Genomic DNA, 25,188 nt, shown 5'->3' with positions numbered 1-25,188 from the left:
TGACAGAGGTCACCTCTATCCTGTGTTCCACACTGACAATCATCTGTCAATGCTGGCCACATCCACACTGACCAACGCAGCTCCACAGGATCCAGATTTCAATAAGAACGCATGGCTGGGACATGAGAGATCTGTACGTGAAGACCTGAAATCCTGTGTTAAGGCTTATGTGGTGACTGGTGTAGTTCCTAACACACTAACCACAATGAATAATAGAGTCTATGTGTCACAGTATTACTGGAGAGCCACCTGCTGTCTGAAAAACAATCATTACAGAGGGAAGGGCTATTTTGGACCGGACAACAAAGGCCAAGTGGAGGTATTAACAATAAATGAGCTTCAGAACAAGCTGATTTATTTTTACCAAATACAAAAAATATTAATTTTTCCAAGTTTACCACCGCTAAATCCAGCAGCAAAAATAACCAAATCTATATACACGTGTAACTAAAAAACTGCACCTAATCCAGTTCCACTGCAGCTAATATAGCGGACACCAATGCTCCTCGTCTAATGTCCATGTTTATCTACTCTCCTATTCTTTCTGACTAATATATATATATATATATATATATATATATATATATATATATATATATATATATATGGGACGTCATATAATAAATGATTTGATTGTGTTTTTGTGTTTTTCAGAAAGGCTGCAAAAAAAAGAAAAGGTTATTTTTTCAAATACTTTCAAATTATACTTTCCATAATATTTTCTTGAATTGAAAATATCAGGTGATTCTGATGTTTGTTACTAGTCAATAAACAAACAAAAAAATTACTGAAAAAAATATATAATTATTATAATACAATAATTCAACTCAAGATTTGTGAAGATTTTGTATTAAATAAAGTCAGTGCACACAGACTGAAGTAGTTTAAATCTTTAGTTCTTGTAATTGTGATGATTTGGGCTCACATATAACAAAAACCCACCAATTCAATTCAATATCTAAACAAATTAGAATATCTGGCCATGCCAATCAGCTGATCAGCTCGAAACACCTACAAAGGTTTCCTGAGTTTTCAAAATGGTCTCTCAGTTTGGTTCACTAGGCTACACAATCATGGGGAACACTGCTGATCTGACAGTTGTCCAGAAGACAATCATTGACACCCTTCACAAGGAGGGTGAGCCACAAACATTCATTGCCAAAATGCTGGCTGTTCACAGAGTGCTGTATCCAAGCATGTTAACAGAAAGTTGAGTGGAAGGAAAAAGTGTGGAAGAAAAAGATGCACAACCAACTGAGAGATCCACAGCCTTATTATAATTGTCAAGAAAATTGATTCAAGAACTTGAGTGAACTTCACAAGGAATGGACTGAGGCTGGGGTCAAGGCATCAAGAGCCATCATACACAGACGTGTCGAGGAATTTAGCTACAGTTGTTGTATTCCTCTTTTTAAGCCACTCCTGAACCACAGATAACGTCAAAGGCATCTTACCTGGGCTAAGGAGAAGAAGAGCTGGACTGTTGCCCAGTGATCCAAAGTCCTCTTTTCAGATGAAAGTAAGTTTTGTATTTCTTTTGTAAACCAATGTTCTAGAGTCTGGAGGAAGGGTGGAGAAGCTCATAGCCCAAGTTGCTTGAAGTCATGTGTTAAGTTTCCACAGTCTGTGATGATTTGGGGTGCAATGTCATCTGCTGGTGTTGGTCCATTGTGATTTTTGAAAACCAAGGTCACTGCACCCGTTTACCAAGATATTTTGGAGCACTTCATTCTTCCTTCTGCCGACCAGCTTTTTGAAGATGCTGATTTTATTGTCCAGCAGGATTGGTCACCTGCCCACACTGCCAAAAGCACCAAAGTTGGTTAAATGACCATTATGTCAGTGTGCTTGACTGGCCAGCAAACTCACCAGACCTGAACCCCAGAGAGAATCTATGGAGTACTGTCAAGAGGAAAATGAGAAATGGTAAATGGACTGCATTTATATAGCGCTTTCAACAGACTACATGGCGATCCAAAGCGCTTTACAATTTGCCTCACATTCACCCATTCACACACTCATTCATACACTCATTCACACACCGACTGCGGTGTCTGCCATTCAAGGCGCCATCCAGCTCGTCGGGAGCAGCTGGGGTTAGGTGTCTTGCTCAAGGACACCTCGACACTGGGTCGGGGGTCGGGGATCGAACCACCAACCTTCCGGTTTGTAGACAACCTACATGAACCACTGAGCTACTGCCACCCCAAGAGAAAAAACAATGCAGATGAGCATTGGGCACTGTCAAAGAAACCATAGCTTCCAGACCACCTCAGCAGTTCCACAAACTGATCACCTCCATGCCATGCCAAATTGGGGCAGTAATTAAAGCAAAATGAGCCCATTACTGTACATGAGAGTACATGTACAGTAAATTACCATACATTCCAGAAGGCCAGCAATTCAATACAAAGGTTTTTCCAATTCCAAAAAAGTTGGGACACTGTACACATTGTTGATAAAAACAGAATGTAATGATGTGGAAGTTTTCAATTTCAATATTTTATTCAGAATACAACATAGATGACATATCAAATGTTTAAACCGAGAAAATTGATCATTTTAAGGGAAAATAAGTTAATTTTTAATTTCATGGCATCAACACATCTCCAAAAAGTTGGAACATCCCCTCTTCTTTTTTTTTAAAAGTCTGCAAACGTCTGGGGACTGAGGAAACAAGTGTCTCAAGTTTAGGAATAGGAATGTTGTCCCATTCTTGTCCAATACAGGCTTCTAGTTGCTCAACTGTCTTAGGTCTTCTTTGTCTCATCTTCTTCTTTATGATGCTCCAAATGTTTTCTATGGGTGAAAGATCTGGACTGCAGGTTGGCCATTTCAGTACCCGGATCCTTCTTCTACACAGCCATGATGTTGTAATTGATGCAGTGTGTGGTCTGGCATTGTCATGTTGGAAAATGCAAGGTCTTTCCTGAAAGAGACGACGTCTGGATGGGAGCATATGTTGTTCTAGAACTTGGATATACCTTTCAGCATTGATGGTGCCTTTCCAGATGTGTAAGCTGCCCATGCCACACACACTCATGCAACCCCATACCATCAGAGATGCTGGCTTCTGAACTGAGCGCTGATAACAATTTGGTTTATCCTTGTCCTCTTTAGTACGGATGACATGGCGTCCCAGTTTTCAAAAAAAAAAAAAAACTTCAAATTTTGATTCATCTGACCACAGAACAGTTTTCCACTTTGTCACAATCAATTTTAAATGAGCCTTGGCCCAGAGAAAACACCTGCGCTTCTGGATCATGTTTAGATATGGCTTCTTTTTTGACCTATAGAGTTTAGCTGGCAATGACGAATGGCACGGTGGATTGTTTTCACCGACAATGTTTTCTGGAAGTATTTCTGAGCCCATGTTGTGATTTCCATTACAGTATCATTCCTGTATGTGATGCAGTGCTGTCTAAGGGCCGAAGATCACGGGCATCCAGTATGGTTTTCTGGCCTTGACCCTTACACAAAGAGATTGTTCCAGATTCTCTGAACCTTTGGATGATATTATGCACTGTAGATGATGATAAGTTCAAACTATTTCCAATTTTTCTCTGAGAAACTCCTTTCTGATATTGCTCCACTATTTTTCGGCACAGCCTTGGGGGAGTTGGTGATCCTCTGCCCATCTTGACTTCTGAGAGACACTGCCACTCTGAGAGGCTCTTTTTATACCCAATCATGTTCCCAATTGACCTAAAAAGTTGCAAATTGGTCCTCCAGCTGTTCCTTATATGTACATTTAACTTTTCCAGCCTCTTATTGCTACCTGTTTCAACTTTTTGGAATGTGTAGCTCTCATGAAATCCAAAATGAGCCAATATTTGGCATGATATTTCATAATGTCTCACTTTCAACTTTTGATGTTATCTATATTCTATTGTGAATAAAATATATGTTTATGATATTTGTAAATTGTTACATTCCTTTTTTACTCACAATTTGTACAGTGTCCCAACTTTTTTGGAATCGGGTTTGTAATTTGTTGAGATGAAGTGAATTGGTGGGGTTTTGTTAAGTGTGAGCCAAAATCATCACAATTAAAAGAACCAAATATACTAGAAAGAGATTACTTCAGTCTGTATACATTGAAGTTATTTAATACACAAGTTTCACAATTTGAGTTGAATTACTGAAATAAATGAACTTTTCCATGACATTCTAATTTATTGAGATTCACCTGTATATATACTGTGTATATATATATATATATATATATATATATATATATATATATATATATATATAAACTATTTGTGTCAGTATACTTTTTTAGTATTTTGAGCTCATTTTATTTATGCTTGTTCTATTAGACTTTACATTATTTCAACTAGCACACTTAAGTTACGGCAGCTGTTTTTATTATTATTAATTTACAAACAATTTTTTAAAGTAACATTTACCCATTTTATCCTTATTTTTAAGTTGCATTCAATTTATATTTCAATATTTCTGCAGTTTTCTACTGTAGAAAACTGTAGCATAAATGGCTTCCCACTTCTCTGAGTGTGTGTTCACAGTGTGTGTGTGTTCACAGTGTGTGTGTGTTCACTGCTCTGTGTGTGTGCACTTCGGATGGGTTAAATGCAGAGAACGAATTCTGAGAATGGGTCACCATACTTGGCTGAATGTCACGTCACTTTCACTTTCACTTTTACATGCAATAGTGTAATGAAACCGTAAACAAATGCCTCGAAACAAAACATTTATTGAAAATGTAAATGCAAAATACAGAGTGATTTTCCACTATCAGCAACACATTAGATGAGTACTTGAAGTCTATGTTGTGTTTTGAAAAATGTTTAAACATCAAATTAATTTACTGTAAAAGCATTAAATCAGCAAATAAATATGAATAGGTGGATGCTGCACACTGGTGGTGGATGTAAGCGCTTTGAGTGTCTAGAAAAGCACTATATAAATGTAAAGAATTATTATTATGAATAGCATTCAATAGCATTTACAAAGTAAACTTTGAACCAAAAATCTACTGTATGTTCTGCAGTCCATAATGCTATCCAAACACCTACTAGCTGAGCACACTTCACTTGGGCTAGTTCTGCTAAAAATGAAAATTCATAATTGACTCACCCTCATGTTGTTCCAAACCCACGAGACTTTTGTTCATCTTGAGAACACAGATGAAGATGTCTTTTATGTAAATAAAAGAAGGCTTTTATTCACATGTCAATGCAGATCCGTAATTGCAAACAGCACCTCTAACACCAAATTTGCTGTTGCACATTGAAGACAAAACAACAACAAAACAACAACATCAACATCCCAATCATAAAATATGAGGTTATCAATATCTTTCAGGACATGGTACCAAATAGAAAAATAACAGATAAATATCAAAATGTAAAACTGTAAAGTGTTTAATTGTGATGTTCTATCAAAACATCTACAATAAAGTCTGAAATTATAACAGTGTGCTGTCTTCTCTTTCAATTGCATATTTGTAACAACTGGATAATGTAATTGGATCTTAATTATATGATTTTATTTTATGCTGTCTCATTGCCAGCCATTAATGATCATGGTTTTGAGTATCGATATATCTGCCCTATAAACATACAACACAGAGTAATCTCAGACAGCTTGATCCAGATATTTTGAAGATCCAAATTAGCCAGAGATAAATTATCAGGATTAAAAGATCTCGCTTCTGTCAAATGATCTCAGATTATTAAGCGAGTGTGGAGAGGGGAAATGGGAATGTGAAGTCTGCAACAGGCTGTGATAAGGAGGTCAAGTGAATGATAACTAACACCTGTGTGTGTGTGTGTGTGTGTGTGTGTGTGTGGGCATGTTTTTGTGACATATCAGGACACAACTCTGTATAATGACATGGGTATGACACAGGTATTACAAGGAGAGGGTGACTTATGAGGACATAACCCATGTCCCCATTTTTCAAAACGCTTATAAATCATACAGAATGAGTTTTTTTGAGAAAGTAAAAATGCACAAAGTTTCCTGTGAGGGTTAGGGTTAGGGGTAGGGTTGGTGAAGGGCCATACAGTAGAAAATACAGTTTGTACAGTATAAAAACCATTACGCCTATGGGATGACCCCACTTTTCACAAAAACAAATTTTTTGAACTAGATGAACTGGATGAACTAGATTTCTTAAAAGAACGACTCCATGTTGGCTATGAGGGTCTTTTCTTAATGCTAAGGCGTTTGCTATATGTTTGCTGGTGTGTTCTGGCCTTCTGTTCTGTTAAGAACTTGATGCACTAAACCTGTGGTTCATATATCCTCCAAGTAGCCGCCTACAGTAATTTAATAATTGTAGGCAGCTTTATGAAGCCAAACGTTTATATGGTAGACCAACTCTAACAAGAGACATTACAATGTGTTAAGTGTTTAATAGACAGTGTCTTTGTGCCCTGGATATATTTTATTATGAGTCAAAGGTCCAAAGGTGAATTTACTCTATAATAAATGTATAATGCAAATTCTAAACTAGCAGCCATTTCAACTGAAACATGAAGATACATGATTGTCAGTGATACAATGTTGTCCACCAGAGGGAGTCAGAATCTTACTAGAGGGGCACATGATAAACAATCTTGTAAACCCAATCTATTAGCTGCCTCCTCTTTAAATGCACATGAATGCATAGATTTAGTCCATTTGTATAAATATGGTGTACTAACAGTCTGGTTTTATATAATTAGTGTACACTGTAAGCTGTGAAATGTAGATAATTAAATATTTTAATTTGTATAGACTCTTCATAAAACATATTTCCAAGTTGCCAGATATGTTTAAATACATTGCTATCCATTTAAAATTAAGAGATTAATTTGTTTTATTTGGGTTGTTCAAGATAACATATATTATAAACATTTCTATAAGAGCCTTATTTACTGTGGTATGAATAATAAAACAAACACTTTGAATCTGAAGGAAGGTTATGAAGCAACTGTGTTCTTCCACAACCAGGCAATGCACAATATTTTGTGATCACCAATGGCATGTTTAGTGATGAGCTGCTCGATCCAGTTTAGCGCCACTTATTATTAATGCTATTTCCCTACCATCCTACCCGCCCCACTCGTCGGGGGACCGCTCAAGGGGACCTGCGGGAACCTGGGGGTAGGACAGATGAGGTGAGAGAAAAGGAGATGGAAGGATGAGGAGCGAAAGAGACGAGAGAGGAGAAAAAAAATTCAGGTTACCAGACGCACTGCTGCTCGGCCCTCCACCAGCTGGATGGTCTCCTCCGCGGTGCCTGGAGGTGGCACTGGACGGCCCTCGACGGATGGCACGACACTCCTCCGCCGCCCGGTAGATGGCGATGGCTCCTCCGGTTTTGGGCAGCCGGCAGGAGTCCCCCATTCCCTGCTCCTCCGCGTTCGGGCGGATGTTAGCAGGCTCCAGCCCCCTGGCGAACGGCGCCGACTCCTCCGCTCCCTCACGGACGGCAGCCGCCCCTCCACATCACGGGCCACCGCCTCGAGCGTCCATGGCGGCACACTTCCTCACCTGCTCGATGGCACCGCGGATTCACCACAGCCGTGAGGGATCTTCAGCAGCTCGTCCCTCCTTCTCCCGGGCTTCGGCACCACTGTAACGAATTAAAACTCCATGATCACGGGAAGAAGGAGGCAGGAACCTGCAGACAATCAAATCAAACTTTAATTACAAAATATAGACAAAACAGCATGTCAGCCCCTCACGGACGACTGACGTTCACAAATAAAAACCAAATACAAAATAAAGTCCAGGCCTGGTCCTCTCTCGTCCTTCACTGTCATCGCTCCGGTTTTTTATCCTTCCATCTCCTCCGTGGGACTCGAGACCGGTGGGTCGATCAGGTGTCGCTCATTTCCAATCACTCCACTGGCCTCGCTCCTGTTCCCACGTCTCTCGGCCCCGACCCACTCGTCATAGACCTCTTTTCAGTTCACCCAGTGCAATGCGACGCCAGACGTGACAAAAGTGTTTTTTATTAGTTTCAACCTTACACAGTTATCATTTTCACGTACAGCACTCAATGTTTCAGTAGCAAATGCATTTGTGCCCATCAGTTCGCCCATGGGCTTGCTGGTCTGAAAACGAGGTGTGTTCAGACGCATTGTTGCTATTTTGTGGCTATTGAAAATGGTTACGCAATTGACCAACTAAAACCTGGTCTTCAGTCAATGGCGCAGTATTTTTTATTAGGCTATATTTATTTAAGGTTGGTATCCTTATATGCGAGTGCACAACACATGTAAACGCTTGTTATTACAAACATTGGGATGCATAGCAGCACACAAACATGCCAGATATTAAATATGAAAGGATGACAATGTGAAAGATTATTGTTGTGCCCCGTAGATGGTCTGGTCGCACACTTTAACCTCGTGCATGAGCAGATCTGTTTGCTCTCTGGAGAAGCGTTCAGTCTTATCTTGCAAATTCTGCGGTGTAAAAAGTGAGTAATTTTTAAATTACCTTTATATCAAAGACCAGGGCTCATTATTAGAGTAGTTGGGATACATTTTCAAGTTGGGAAATATAATTAATTACTTAATCTTTTCACACAGACTATGCGCTGCTTAACATGTTAAGAATGACACACACACGTGTGGTTTGTTTTACCTCTCTTTTAAAAGTTTGTTGGTCAGATACACAGCTTATTTCCTATTCCTGTTGAGAGAGAGAGAGAGAGAGAGAGAGAGAGAGAGAGAGAGAGGGGAAGGGAGAGAGAGAAATTTAATATGGGTTGTGGTTATTTGTTATGTGGTTACTTTTGATTTACTGTATTGTATGTAAAACTGGTGATGTGAGATCTGGGAGTGGTTTCTTTTTTTCCGGAAATGAAAGTTAATGTCAATGGAAAGAGATTGTGTGGAAACGAAACTCTAATGTACATAAATAGGAGGAGAGAGAGAAACAGAAATTAAACACTAAAGAGAAGAATCCAGAACGGATACCTACAACAAGGTAAGTCTGATCTCTCAACATGAAAATTAAATCTTATGTTGACATGATATTGTGTTTCATTCGACTGCCAAAATGCCCGCAACAGTTGAACCAGACTTTAAGCGTTAAGTGCTGGTTGTTATATGCGTTTCAGATTTGAACAATAAGTAAATCTAGGGGGGAAAAAGACAACATTTTGGACCACCAACACTCACTTCTGACCATAATGTGATGTATACGATGCCAGTATATAAGTCTAAGCAAAAATGGTGAAAACTGGAAAATAAATTAGTTTGACTATGGTCAAATTAAAGCAGAGTGAACGCTTGTTTTGATTAAACAAACTGGGAAATGTTTCATGAAGTATCAATAGATGATTGAACTGCAAGTATTGAATGACTAAATAATTTTTTGTGTGCAACTGGTAAAACCTACAAATGATATTGAAGTGTATCCAAATAATAACTCTCATGTTACCAGGGACACAAAAATAAAAAAACTTTAAGGGGACTTATATTGACGGATAAACAACTAAAAGGTAAAATGAAGAAAGCAAATTAAGTTCATAAATAGCGCCTATAAGAAGCGTTTAGAACTACAAACAAAAAGAAGGTCTGGGATGGTGTGAAAAATATGACCAGTTTATCATCATCTAACAAATCTATTATGACAGATAATGAAGTTGAATTCGCCAACAAATTAAATATAAAATAATGAAATGGAGAATCCCTCATTTCCCATCATGCATTTGCATTTACAATAACAACATGAATACAATGAATTGTTGTAAAATATACTGTAAAAAATAAACAATTGCTAACAGTGCACAGCTCTTACCTCAGCAACAATGACATGTTTAGAAAGAAAATTACTTAAATAGCTGGTGAATAATATTAAAGGAAAACTTGATCAGAATCAGTTCGCGTATAAACAAGGCTGCAGTGCTAAAGACAAGTGGCTGCTCTAGTGCACATAAACTTCTCTAAACTTCTAGATAAATGTACACTGTTAAAAAATTATTTTAATTTTACAGGAAATTCCTGACAACTAATTACCATGTATTTATAGTAAATGATATACAAATAAAGTATGTTTACACAACAGTGATACTGTGATTACAGTAGCATTATAACAATAAAATACTGTATTTTCTATTATTGTCATACAATCTTTAACAATGTTGACAATAAAAAAAATAAAAAAATAAAAATGCAGCAAGGCATACTGGGAGCCATTAATGTGTTTTGTATGCTGGCATGAAGCATGTCACCGCTTATGTGTTTCATATGCCAAATGTTGATGTCTGTGAGTGTATAAATGACTCAAAAATATGTAAAAATAAAAATAAAAATTAAGTATTTGCAACACAACAGCAGCTCTTTTTTTAATACATCTGTTGAGCTATTTGAACTTCTTCAATGTATTAATTTGGCTGTTGTAAAAGCAGACACGTAAATCTACTTTAATTGAGACAGAAATGTTTTCTGAAAACAACTGCAATTTCTGCAAAAGGAGCAACTTAACAGAATTCAATGGTCAAGAGCTCAACTGAAGCAAATGCTGATCTCCATGATGGTGATCTAAAAAAAAAAAAACATTTTCAATAAGACTTCAACATATAAACTTCAATATGACCTTGTTTAGACGTCTAACAGAAGTAAAGTCAATCTGATTAGTAATAACTGAAGCTGGTATTGCTGTTTGCGGAGTTGTTAAATCAGATCTTGATAATTGTAAAGTCTTGTATCTTCAGTTCATCTAAGGCTGTGGCTGAAAAAAGTTGTAGTTTGTGTTCTTATTTCTCTTTCTTTCAATGCTTGTTCACAGCAGGTGTTTGAATGATTGAATTAATGTTTCAGAAACATTATAATAACCTATAAATAACATTATACTAACATTAAGGAAACTGGACATTTTTATGTTCTTGGTTACAAATCGGTGTTACTAGAATGTTAAATTTTTAATCAAAATTAAGTTGAAAGAACATTTGAGGAACTCCATACCTTTTAAAAAAATTTCCTTTATGTTCCCAGAACAAACACTCAATATGTGGAAAATGTTCTTATAACTAAATTATGTTAGCTGGGAAAGTAACAATTTTAATGCTATCCCACAATGCTCTGTGGTGGCTGTAAAATAATGCTTTTACAGTGTAGTTACAATAATATTACATGACTGTCCATCAATTTTCCATTATGCATTTGCATTTACAATAAAAACATGGATACAATATGTTGTTGTATAATGTATTGTAAAAAAAAAAAATATATCATTTACTAACAGTGTACCTATGCTAGAGCTTAATTTCTTGAATATTCTTCTGCATTTGACACAATCCAATTTAATGCTCTTGAGTCCAAACTTTAGTTAGATGTGAATCCGTGTCTGATTAAATAGAAAATTTCCTCTTTTTTTATTAATTTAACTCAAAGAGTTAAAGTGAATGATGTTTTGTCAATAGAAGTAAAAACAAATGTGGGTGTACCTCAGGGCTATGTAAGCCCTGTTATTCACTTTGTACATACTAAATGATTGTGATGGAAATCAGAATTTTGTACAAAAATTACCAGATTGGGCAGCAGCACGTTGGAAACCTTAAGTAAAACCTAAACCTTAAGTTCTGAACCTTATGTTTGCTGTCCTTGCAGACGAAACAAATTTTAAAATTCCTTTAGTGTGCTTTTGTTCGTTTTTCGTCATTTTGTTTATTATCCGTGGCTGTTTGAATGTGAAAGTCATTAGCCCTGTTCCTTTTACTGTCCTTAAAGATCCGGTTTTTTTTTAAGTGGGGTCAGAGGCACGAAGAGCACGGGAGGAAGTGACAGGATTAAAAGTAATCTCTGCTTCCATTGAAATGAAGGTCACAAAGTCTATAAACTTTGGAAAGTCATGAATCTCATTCAGTGTCTACGTGACCTTACGGTTCCAACGTGCTGCTGCCCAATCTGGTAATTTGTGTACAAGTTTCTGATTTCCATCACAATCATTTAGTATTTCAAACACTTTGACATGAGGCATAGCTTGATGACATGCATTCAAGAAGTCATTCTCTGAAACCTTCAGCATCCCTAGGCTGAATCTTAGGCCATTTGGCTAGCTTTCCCCAGAATGCCTTCTTTATAGAAAATGGCCGTCCATGCCGTTGGGTTCAGCTTGTTCCACGCATCATTATAAGCCTCATTATCATTCCTGTATAAGATGAATGCCATGAAGAGACTTATGAGCTGGATCACAAACCTTTTTAAATAGTGCAGCTTGTCAGCAGACGAAATGGCCTTCCCATCAATGAGCGACTCAAATTCAGCATTGGAAGCAGGGCCTTCCATTGTTTGTACAGCTGAATTAATCTTTTCTCCTTTTCAGGGTCTCATCTTTTTTTATATACGCACATCTTTTCCATGGGTTTCCGTTGTCAACCAGAGCAGTGAAGCTCCTCCTCTTCTGTTCCATTATAAGAGGCCTCCACGTGCTGGTTCTTTATTTTCAGAAGCATCCATTTTCTTTAAAGAAGTGCCATTGACTTAAGATCATTAAACAGCTTTCAGATGTGCAGTGGGACTAATGAGGTGAAGCTGTTGTTTTTCTAAGTAAAGCGCTTACTCTCCAGAGAGAGGACAAGCTCTTACTGTAGCATTCCCAGCTGAACAAATGCACTTTTCTCTGAGGAACTGATGTTCAAAAAACACAGCAAGAGCTGAATAAAACAAACAAACAAACTAAGTGTCATTAGACATCTTCCTGCAAATTATAAATAAATGTCCAAAACAAATCTATAAACTAATAAATGCACAGTTGCAATCTGATTGGCGTACATCATGAATTGTGTGACAGTAAATCACATTATTAATATACAGTCTAATGTAATAACCTTGTCTTACTCTACTGTAGTAGACCTGAATAATAGGAATTATTTTAACACTGACAGTAACAATAATTAGTGCATACCCAGCAAAAAAAAAAAAAAGGTGTTTCTGTGAACGTCCCCTGGATGAGCGTGTAGGGTCGTGTTGATGTTGAGCTGACTTTCACGAAGACATCATTCGGACATTCAGAGGGATGCTCACAGGATGTGCAGAAGCCATTTGGGACGTTTAGGGGACTTTCGTTTTAAAATGCTTTTTGCCGCATATACTATTGTGTCTCATTGTGTATTTTTACCATATGGAAATTAAATATTTAAGTTCAATATCTGTCAATATTACATAAGTTTAATCATTCCAACTTTACATGCTAACGTTAGCTTTGAAAGTGTTCACATAGCCTAATGTCAGCAGCTGTATGGGACAACTTCAGCAAACATTTAAAAAGGCAAACCTTTCATAAAATTAAGTGGTTAACTAATGTCTAGAAATATAAAAGTGTAAATAAAGATTAAAAAATCATATACATAGACCAAAATAGGAAATAAAATGGTTATAGAAATAAGCATGAGTCCTATTCTGGGTCCTCAACTCCTGAAACATTGGTGTCTCATATTTTAAATATGTACATGTGTAAGAATATTCAGATGTATCTACCTTTGTAATCATTAACACATTCATAAGTACACCTAACTGTATTTAATTACACATTTTTTCTCAGTAATTAAGAGTTTACAGTTACATTTATTTTGTAATTAATTTACGTAATTTAGTAACATGTAGTTGGGCTACTCCCCAACACTGGTCTGATGTTAAAGGCCCACGCATGGGTGACTGGATATTTTAAGAGTTGTAATGGAAATGTCAGATGAGGGACTGAACAGGGATGTTCGCAAACTGGTTCGGACGAATGTCCTCCAAACCAAAAGTTTGCCAATGAACGTCTAAAAGAGGAGCAAACATCCTCAAATGTCCGCCAGCGAACGTTACACAGCAGACCAAATCCAGACGTCCCACGAACATTACAAAGTGGACGTACTGCGGACCTACACAGTCGGTGGGACGTCCCCTGTTTGCTGGGTATAAAGCAACAATGAAAAAAATTAATTTGAAACCATTGACAAACTTCTTTCAAAGTTCTAATTTGAACTTCATTTGATTTTATAAATTACACCAATCTCTTTAATTAACTAATTTTGGTACAAATGATGAGATCATATTAGTGAGAAAAAACATAAAACATAAAATGACCAAATAAAGACCTGATTTACTCTAAATAATATATATGGAGTGCAAACCAAGAAGAACTATATCATTGATGAGGAAATAATACACTGTGTTCTGCTTAAGACAGTAACAATGAATCACACTCTCTCTCTCTCACTCACTATTTTTTGCTGCGCCACCTGGGGAGCAGTTAGGGGTCCGGTGCCTTGCTCAAGGGCACCTCAGTCGTGGTATTGAAGATAAGAGAGAGCACAGTGCATTCACTCCCTTCACCTACAATTCCTGACTCGAACTCACATCTTTGGGTTAGGAGGTGGAATCTCTAACCATTAGGCCATGACTTCCCCTAGGAATGTGAGGAGTTAGGTTTCAAATTGTGGTGCAAAAAAGGGAAAAAAATGGTATTTGGCCAGTTTGTCACAAGATTATCTTTGAATACTTCAAGACATATGGAGTACAATAATATAGATTCTGTAGTTGAATGTCACCCATTTGTTATTTGGTCAAAAAATACTATATTTAATGAACAATTTGAAATATTTGTACAAAACTTAATGTGTTCCTTTGGCACTGTGCCCCAAAGGTACCTATGAAGTTTTGTGGCAGCACAAAAAGTAATTTTTATAGCTTTTATGAATTGCATCCAATTACCAAAAATCTCACTTCATCGGATCTTACAGAATCCAACAATATACAATATACATTTTAAGTTGTCAAATTTGCTGTCTGTCATTTTGCATCAGGTAAGTTTTTTTTTTTTTTTTTTTCGAACTCCTTCAGACGTTTGTCTGATTTTCACCACATTTCATCACAGATTACCATCAGACAATGCAAAAAGATATGAACTTTTTTTGATAACTCAAATTATTTTTTATAAAACTCATCATCAAACTGGATATAATAAAATGCACAATGTTTTATGCAGTATCTTGGCAATGGCTCTGCCTATTGCACTAAAACTTGATATGTCAAATAACGAACATGTTCTGATTGATTAGATCTTCACTTTTGCCTTATCTGTGCATGGCCCCATAATTCCTGTTGTAGCTACGATTATTGTTTTTGCAGCTGTTCCGTCCATCCTCTAATTTAACAGCTGACACAGTCACAATGACTACACCCGTGAACATCTCTCGCCACCTTCAGTGCCCCATCTGCAAAAACCTGCTAGCAGATCCGGTCTCAACCATCTGTGGACACACCTTCTGCAAGGGCTGTCTGGACAAGCACATCAACTGGTCCGAGCCGCAGTGCCCTCTCTGCCAGGAGCTGGTGACCACCAAACCCTCCGTGAACGAAGCGATCGAAGCCCTCCTGCGAGAGTTTCACCAGACTCAGCTACCCAACCTAGACCTCTTCTGTGGAGAAAGAGATGCGATTCCATGTGACGTCTGTGACGAACACCTCACGTTTAAAGCCGTGAAGTCCTGTCTGATCTGTTCGCTCTCCTTCTGTGATGAGCACCTGAAGCCTCACCAGTCTATGCCGAGGTTCAAGGGCCACAAGCTGGTGAAGCCTGTAGAGAAGCTGGATCAGAGAGCATGCAATACACACGGCAGACCTCTGGAGCTCTACAGCAGACGTGAGGAGCGCTGCATCTGCACCTTGTGTGTGAAGACGGATGGAGACGTGATACCCGTGGAGGCCGAGCGAGGCAGGAGACAGGTGGGAACATACAGTTCTCGGGAAACAACACAGATATTACATAGTTGAAATTAATTCTGTAAATAACTTCCTGGTTCATAGATTTTTTTTGTTTGATAATTTGTTAATGTAATTTGTGCATATTTCATTCCCGACACTAAAATTGATAAGAATTTATTGATTTTGTATGAATTCCAAGTACTCAGAAAGCTTGTGTGTGTTTGTGTGTGTTTGTACAGGCCGTGCAGCAAAACACCATTGAGATGATGGAAAAGATTATCAATCAGAGGGAAGACAAACTTAAGGAGCTTAAGGAATCAGCTGCAAAATACCAGGTACATGCAGTACAGTACAAAATATGGAAACGTATTAAAATCATAACAAGCAAGGTTCATTGACAACACTTTCTAAATCAGATAAGGTCAAGCAAGATGTTTTGTAGACATCAACACCAATGCATTCAGAAAACACCACAAGATAAAGACAAAAGACAAACACAGCATGACAGGACACACCTATATTCATATAAGGGTAGGGAACCAAGGGTGTTTCAGTCTTTGAGAGATCTACACATCAGCATTTCCATTCCGGAAGAATAGGCAAAGGTTATGGAAAGACTGGTCTCACATAAACAGACCGCTGACATTGGGCTGCACAAATAAGTTTTTCTAGAAAATACTATTTTGCTCTTTTCAATTTAAAATTTCATATGTCTACTCTTCACAGACTCTACTAGAGAAAGAGCAGCAGGAGATACAGAAGGTGTTTGCTGCACTGATGGAGACGCTGATGGAAACAGAGAGGGTACTGCTTAATCCTCTGGAGGAAGGAAGAAGGTGTTTGGAGAAAGAGATGGATGAGAAGACACAACAAATACAAATATACATCCTCAAGTACAAGGAGATCATCAACTCTTTGCATCACACAAAGAGTGAGGAAGATGACATCCTCTTTATCCAGGTTAGCCAAACATGATGCACGGACTAATATTTTTATTATAATAATTTAGGAAATATTTCATCAATGTTTTGCCCTTTCTCAGTCTTACCCGGCTGTGCCAGCTGAGTTCACAGATGACTGGACCGTTTCCATTGACACAGAGTTAAACTTTGGCACAATGAGAAACGCAAAGACAGCCTTCATGGCAGCAATTGAGACACATCTGGAGAAACTCTGCACTGTCGGTGAGTGATTTTATCTGAGAGTTGTGATGTAATTAGAGTAAGGTGTTTGGACAAGCTTATTTGAGCTCATACTACTCTTGCTTGCCTTAATGAAAAATAAATACACTTAAGTATACATTTAAAATGTACTTTTATGTAAATGATATACATGAATCTCAATAAATTAGAATATGTTGAAAAAGTTGTGTATTAGATGAATTCAATTTACACAGACTGAAGTAGTTCAAGTCTTTGGTTCTTTTAATTGTGGGGTTTTGACTAACATTTAACAAATCTCAAAAATTAGAAAACATCTTAAGAAAAAAAAAAATAGTAGTGAATTGTTGGCCTTCTGGAAAGTATGTTCATTTACTGTACATGTACTCAATACTTGGTAGGGGCTCATTTTGCTTTAATTGCTGCCTCGTTTTGGCCAGGCATGGAGGTGATCAGTTTTGAGTGAACAAGAATTTGAGTGAACTTCACATGGAATGGACTGAGGCTGGGTTCAAGGCATTCAGAGCCACCACGCACAGGAATTAAGGTAATTGTCAAGGAATTTGTTGAACCACAGACAACGTCAGAGGCGTCTTACCTGGGCACTGCTGAGGTGGTCTGGAATTGTGACGGCTGGTGAAAGGACAGTCTGGAAACAATATCGAGTACAAGTATTTAATAAGATGATGAGATATTGGTACAAAGACACACAAAGACGATGATACAGCAACACTCCAGAGGGATGGTTAAGGTGGTGAGAAGTCCAGACGGTAGTGGAGAGAAGGTGAGGAATCCGTGTGTTGACGGCGTGAGGCAGCAGGAGAGAGCAGAGCCGAAGGTAAGTGTCCGTGGCTGAGTGATCATGCGGAGAGTGGATGAGGTTCTGGGGAAACACAGACATCCAACACAAACTACACAGAAGCCAGACGGGGGTAAACACAACGACATGAAACAACAATCTCACAAACACAGGACGTGAGACAAGCCATTATAAAGGAGATGGGTAATGAGTGGCAGCTGTTGCTGAACAATTAACGGAGACGCCCACAACTAATCAGTGCAGATGCGGAACACACAGAATTCACCACAAAGTGTAAACAACCCGAGATCACGGTGACCAACCGTGCAGTACCCCCCCTCTAAGAACTCCTCCTGGAGTTCCCAGAAGGGCCTACCTGCTGATTGAATTCATCAATAAGGGAGTGATCCAATATGTCCCTAGCAGGTACCCAATTCCTCTCCTCCGGAGCGTAACCTTCCCAGTCCACCAGATACTGGAATCCTCGTCCCCTCCGTCTCGAGTCCAGAATGCGATTAACCGAATAAGTCGGTTCCCCATCTACGAGACGCGGCGGCGGGGGAACCGGAGTAGGTGGATTAATACGTGCATAAAACACGGGTTTAATTTTGGAAACATGTATCCTCTTGTACGCAGGAGGTAGTTTGAGGCGGACTGTCACCGGACTAATGATTTTGGTGATAGTGAATGGGCCGATAAATTTGGGAGCTAATTTATTAGAAACGGATCGCAATGGAATGTTCCTGGTAGAAAGCCACACTTTTTGACCCATGATGTAGACGGGAGGCTTTGACCGGTGGCGATCGGTCTTGGCCTTAGTGCGCTCCCTCACCCAGAGCAGAGTCTCACAGGCTCTGGTCCAGGTGTGGTGGCACCTCTGGACAAACGCGTGAGCGGAGGGGACCGCGACTTCAGATTCCAGACTGGGAAACGCTGGTGGCTGGTACCCTACACTACACTGAAACGGAGAGAGGCCCGTAGCTGACACTGGCAACAAATTGTGGGCGTACTCCACCATAGAGAGTTGTTGACTCCAGGAAGAAGGATTCTTGGAGACCAAATATCTCAACGTCCTCTCTAAATCTTGATTGGCTCGCTCAGATTGTCTGTTGCTTTGGGGATGATAGCCCGACGACAAGCTAACTGACGCTCCTAATAACTTGCAAAACTCTTTCCAAAATTTGGATATGAACTGGGATCCCCTGTCTGAAACCACGTCTACCGGGAGGCCATAAAGCCGAAAGACGTGATCTAAAACAGTAACCGCTGTCTCCTTGGCTGTCGGTAATTTGGGCAAGGGAATGAAATGTGCCGCCTTCGAGAACCGGTCAACTACAGTCAAAACTACTTTCATGCCATTAGAGGGCGGGAGGGCGGTGACAAAATCTAGAGCGATATGTGACCAGGGTCTCGAAGGGACAGACAACGGTTGAAGGAGCCCATCAGGAGGTCGGTTAGATGACTTACCACTGGCGCAAACTGAACAAGCCATAACAAAATTGCGGACGTCGCGAGCCATACGTGGCCACCAGAATCGTTGTCTAACCAACCCATTAGTTCTACTTATCCCTGGATGACAAGCCATGTTGAAACAATGACCACACTGGACAACTTCGGACCTTAACTCCTCCAGCACAAATAAGCGGTTCGGTGGGCAACCAGACGGAGGCATTACCCTTTCTAAGGCCATCTTGACCTTCGACTCAACCTCCCATACGAGTGCTGAGACCACTAATGTATCATGCAAAATACACTCGGGAGTAATGGGACGGGCAGATGGGTCAAAAAGACGTGACAAAGAATCGCAGCCTCAGCTGCATCAGACCACCTGAACGGAGTACTGGGGGAGGTCAAGGCTGTCAGAGGTGAGGCTAGTTGGCTGTAATTACGAATAAAACACCGATAGAAGTTGGGGAACCCCAGAAACCGCTGTAGGGCCTTACGGGAATCTGGAGATGGCCAATCTATCACAGCCTTTACCTTGTCAGGGTCCATTCGTATTCCCTCAGACGACACGATATATCCTAGGAAGGGGACCGACTGTGCATGGAATACGCACTTCTCCGCCTTGACAAAAAGCCTATTCTCTAATAACCTCTGGAGCACTCGTCTGACGTGTTGAACATGTTCCTGGAGAGATGAAGAAAAAATCAGTATGTCATCCAGGTAAACATATATAAACTGATCTACCATATCTCTCAACACGTCATTCACGAGTGCTTGAAAAACCCTGGGCGAGTTGGAGAGCCCGAACGGCATCACCAAATATTCAAAGTGCCCTCTAGGGGTATTAAAGGCAGTTTTCCATTCATCCCCCTTCCTGATGCAGACCAAATGATAAGCGTTACGCAAATCCAATTTTGTGAATACAGATGCTCCCTGCAACCTCTCGAAAGCTGAAGACATGAGTGGTAATGGATAAGTATTCTTAATAGTAATGTTGTTCAGCTCTCGGTAATCAATGCAAGGTCGCAGAGAACCATTCTTCTTACCCACAAAATATAACCCCGGAGAAGAGAAGAAGAAGGACGGATGAACCCAGAGGCTAAGGAATCAGAAATATATTTCTCCATGGCCTCCCTCTCAGGAATAGAAAGAGAGTATAACTTGCCTTTAGGCGGAGATATTCCTGACACTAAGTCTATGGCACAGTCGTAGGGACGATGCGGAGGAAGAGAAGCAGCGCGGGACTTACTGAACACTTCCTTCAGGTCCAGATACTCAACGGGCATGTTTGGTAAAGCCATGGTCTCCTTCTGAAAAACAGAAACAGGAACAACAGGACAGGCAGAAACCAGACAAGACTCATGACAACTTTCACTCCACAATGTGATAGTGTTAGAACCCCATTCCACTCGTGGATTATGCTTGAACAACCAGGGGTGACCTAAAACAATGGGAGCAACAGGGGAGTCCATGAGAAAAAAGGATATGGTTTCTTGATGGTTGCCAGATGTGATGACTGTGATGGGTTCAGTATGGTGGGTGACATAAGGCAGTTCCTGGCCGTTGAGTGCGGTGACATGGATGGGGAGAGACACAGGAAGGACAGGAATGTTCAGGTGATGTGCAAGTGAAGAATCAATGAAATTACCTTTGGCTCCGGAGTCCAGAAGAGCTTGGCATTCATGATGGTGATTCTTCCACCGCAGTTTCACTGGAAGGAGGGTCGATGATGTGGGTGAGGACTTTTCAGTGGAGATCCCACCCGATAGTAGCCTCAGGTTTACTCTCGGGCTGACTCTTTTACCGGGCAAGAGTAGTTGTTATGATCAGAGCCTCCACAGTATAAACATAGTCCTTGGGACCTCCGCCGTTCCCTCTCCCTCCGGGACAGCCGAGCTCGACCCACCTGCATGGGCTCGTGATCGTCGACAGAACCGACCATGTTCTCTCGACTCAAGCACCCCCTACTGGGAGAGAATGGAGGTCTGGAAGGACTGTGTTGGCGGCCCAGGCGATTAAACCTGGCGTCCACCCGCAACGCCACGTCTATCAGTTTCGTTGAGAGTAGGGGGCAGCTCGAGGAGGTAGATCTCCTGCTGAACACGGTCGGATAACCCATGCAGGAATCTATCCCACTGCGCCGCCTCGTTCCACTGGCACGCAGCTGCCAGGGTACTGAACTCGATGGAATACTCGGTGACAGATGAATGTCCTTGTCTGAGTTCCGAGATGCGATGGGCAGCCTCCCTGCCGGTCGCGGCCCGGTCGAAGACTCTCTTCATTTCTTCAGATAGGAGGTGGAATGAGGCACAGCACAGATGTTGATTTTCCCACACCACCGTTCCCCATAAGGCAGCCTTGCCAGATAGAAGTGTGAGCGTGAACGCTACCTTGGATTCTTCTGTGGCGAAAGTGCGGGGCTGCAGAGAAAAATGCATCGAGCACTTGTTAAGGAATGTTCTGCAAAAAGTTGGCTCACCAGCGTAATTCTCTGGCGCCGGAAGTCGCGGCTCTGGCCGGAAGTGGTCCTGGGGAATCCCCGGGGGAACGGTCGGCGCAGACGGCGTGCCACCAGCGCTTGGACAGCGCGTCCGGTGTTCGAGATGCTCTCCTGCTGCTGATCCATTCTCTTGACGCTGTGGTGCATGAAATTGGTGAGGGTCTTGGTGCACGCTGCTTCCATGTTGGGTGAGATCGTTCTGTGACGGCTGGTGAAAGGACAGTCTGGAAACAATAGAGAGTACAAGTATTTAATGAGATGATGAGATATTGGTACAAAGACACACAAGGCGATGATACAGCAACACTCCAGAGGGATGGTTAAGGCGGTGAGAAGTCCAGATGGTAGTGGAGAGAAGTTGAGGAATCCGGGTGTTGACGGCGTGAGGCAGCAGGAGAGAGTGGCACAGAAACTGCGGGGAACAGAGCCGAAGGTAAGTGTCCGTGGCTGAGTGATTGTGCGGAGAGTGGATGAGGTTCTGGGGAAACACAGACATCCAACACAAACTACACAGAAGCCAGACGGGGGTAAACACAACGACATGAAACAACAATCTCACAAACACAGGACGTGAGACAAGTCATTATAAAGGAGATGGGTAATGAGTGGCAGCTGTTGCTGAACAATTAACGGAGACACCCACAACTAATCAGTGCAGACGCGGAACACACAGAATTCACCACAAAGTGTAAACAACCCGAGATCACGGTTACCAACCGTGACAGGAATCCCAGGATTTTTTGACAATGTCCTTCAGCTCATTTGCATTGTTTGGTCTCTTGTTTCTCATTTTCCTCTTGACAATAGCCCATAGATTCTCTCTGGGGTTCAGGTCTGGTCAGTTTGCTGGCCAGACAGGCATAACAACACCATGGTCATTTAACCAACATTTGGTGCTTTTGGCAGTGTAGCCAGGTGCCAAATCCAGCTGGAAAATAAAATCAGCATCTTTAAAAAGCTAGTCAGCTGCTCTCATCTGAAAAGAGGACTTTGCACCATTGGACAACTTCTCCTTAGCCCAGGTAAGACATCTCTGACGTTGTCTGTTTGGTGGCTCTTGATGTCTGAAACCCCAGCCTCAGTGTTTTCCTTGTGAAGTTTACTCAAATTCTTGAATACATTTTGCTTGACAATCCTTATAAGGCTGTGGTTCTCTCGGTTGGTTGAGCATCTTTTTCTTCTAAACATTTTCCTTCCACTCAACTTTCTGTTAACATGCTTGGATACAGCACTCTGTGAACAGCCAGCTCCTTTAGCAATGAATGTTTGTGGCTTACCCTCCTTGTGAAGGGGGTCAATGATTGTCTTCTGGACAACTGTCAGATCAGCAGTCTTCCCCATGATTGTGTAGCCTAGTGAACCAAACTGAGAGACCATTTTAAAGGCTCAGGAAACCTTTGCAGGTGTTTTGAGTTGATTAACTAAAATCCTCACAATTAAAAGAACCAAAGACTAAACTACTTAAGCTGTGTGCACTGAATTTATTTAATACATGAGTTTCACAATTTGAGTCGATTTACTGAAATAAACTTTAAAGTGTTTTGACTTAAGTATGACTTAAGTACTTAAGTATGATTTAACTAAACCTTTATATGTCATTTAATATTTACTTTAAGTTTTTAAAAATATGGTTAAAGTATTGACAATTATGATAAACTAAATATACGTTAATGACATTTTTATTAAAACTTTAATTTGTATTTTTAAGTAAAACCATTAACCTGACATTATTACAAAGCATTATTACTTTTAAGTGTACTTAAGTGTCTTTAGAATCAGTCATAAAAAAGTATTTTGCTTTGAGTCATTTGTTACCTTTTATTTCATTTATATTATATTATCTGCAAGTACAATTTTAAAATATACTTTTAAGATTTAAAGTCCACGTTTAACACAATTTAGTGTGCTTAATTAGGTGCACAAGAATGACATTTCAGATCTTGTGTTTTGTTGAGAAGAGGTGGACATACTTTACAGTAACATTGAACTATCATTGTTTATGAATATGGTTATTGAACATTATCAAGGTGTATATCAAAAATCTTTATTATGGTTCAGACAGTCTTGTGATTGTAAATGTTTATCTTTTATTATTACAGAAATTAGAAGGATCCACAGCTTCTCAGGTATGTATCATTTCTGAACTAGTTCTTCATGCTGCATATTTCTGAATCTTTCAAACATCCAGTAACTGAGAATCTCGTCTTCGCACAGTGAACGTGACTCTGGACGCAGAAACGGCACATCCAAACTTACAGGTGTCCACAGACAGTAAAGAGGTGCGAGACACCGGAGAGAGTAAAGTCATCCCAGGCAGCCCGCAACAGTTCGACCTGGTCGGAGGGATCCTGGGAAAACCATGCATCATGTCGGGAAGAGCTTTCTGGGTCGTGGAGGTGGGGTATAAGGTGGGCTGGGAGCTGGGGGTGATGAGGGATGGAGCGAACCGGAAGGGAAAAGTGTCCTACAAAACCAGTGAGGGTTACTGGGCAATCGTGCTCTGCGGTCAAAGCATGTATGGAGCTTTGGAAGACCCTCCCGTCCAGCTTCAGCTCTCCTCCAAACCCCGGAAGCTAGGAGTTTTTGTGGACTGTGAGGAGGCTCTGGTCTCCTTTTATGATATGGAGGCTCTGTTACATATTTATACGTTCAATAAGTGCAGCTTTAATGGAGCCATCTGCCCATACTTCAATCCTCATCCCAACAAAGACGGAACCAACTCAAACCCATTGGTTATTTGTCCTGTCAATCAAACTGACATCTCTGTGTGAAAGTGAGGCTATCTGAATATTAATATTTATTGACATGATCATCTTTCGTTTGTAATTTTATTTTATTTTTTTGTATGATATCCTTACATTGTATTGTACATTGTACTGATTTAGAAATGTTACATTGTACTAGATATATTTATTGAGCATTTTATACACACACACACACATATATATATATATATATATATATATATATATATATATATATATATATATATATATACGAACAGTATGCTGTCCTTCTGAATGTAATTCCTCCATATTTATAATAATTTAATAATTTAATAATAATAATTTATAGAAATATTTTTATCTATCTATCTATCTATCTATCTATCTATCTATCTATCTATCTATCTATCTATCTATCTATCTATATATCTATCTATCTTTAAATGTAACTTACATCTTTAAACAGACTACATGTAACTGTGAGATGGCAATTCAACTATTAAACTAGCCAATTTTTTATTCATGTGAAATGTTGCATATATGCATTTATTTAAAAAATAAAAAAATAAAAAAAATTAGAATGTTTTGAAATAGTATTACAATCTAAAACTGTTTTCTATAATAATATATTTTATTATAGATGTTATATTTTAATAATTTTAGGCATTAAAAGGGAATGCTTGTCTATCCACACACAATCATGAACAACTCAAGATCCTCTCACCTTTCACATTTCACATGTAAATCACGGCCTGAGAGCAATACTGACGAGTGATCATCTTCTGATGATCCTGGATCAACATTATTGTCCAAAAATATAGAATTCCGTAAACCCAATCCCAATCCCTACCCCGCATTTATTCCAAAAATCAGTGGGAAATGATAGCTGATGAAA

At 39.8% G+C, this 25,188-nt stretch overlaps 1 protein-coding gene across 2 annotated transcripts; it reads left to right on the top strand.

Annotated features, from left to right (window-relative positions):
- Window positions 1-8,863: 8,863 nt before the first annotated feature.
- On the top strand, window positions 8,864-24,502 carry LOC113051747 (nuclear factor 7, brain-like). 2 transcript variants are annotated; one of them, XM_026215791.1, is made up of 7 exons: window positions 8,864-8,952; window positions 15,087-15,683; window positions 15,902-15,997; window positions 16,389-16,622; window positions 16,705-16,846; window positions 23,667-23,693; window positions 23,782-24,502. In XM_026215791.1, the coding sequence occupies exons 2-7, from the start codon at window positions 15,129-15,131 to the stop codon at window positions 24,336-24,338; spliced, it is 1,611 nt and encodes a 536-aa protein (XP_026071576.1). In that variant the 5' UTR covers window positions 8,864-8,952; window positions 15,087-15,128; the 3' UTR covers window positions 24,339-24,502. The 2 variants fall into 2 exon arrangements, with proteins under 2 accessions (XP_026071576.1, XP_026071575.1); XM_026215790.1 differs by lacking the exon at window positions 8,864-8,952 and having other exon boundaries at window positions 14,794-15,683.
- The last annotated feature ends 686 nt before the right edge of the window (window positions 24,503-25,188 follow it).

This window comes from Carassius auratus, chromosome 32, assembly GCF_003368295.1.
Source record: "Carassius auratus strain Wakin chromosome 32, ASM336829v1, whole genome shotgun sequence".
NCBI lineage: Eukaryota > Metazoa > Chordata > Actinopteri > Cypriniformes > Cyprinidae > Carassius > Carassius auratus.
This window is presented reverse-complemented; position numbering and strand designations above follow the sequence as displayed.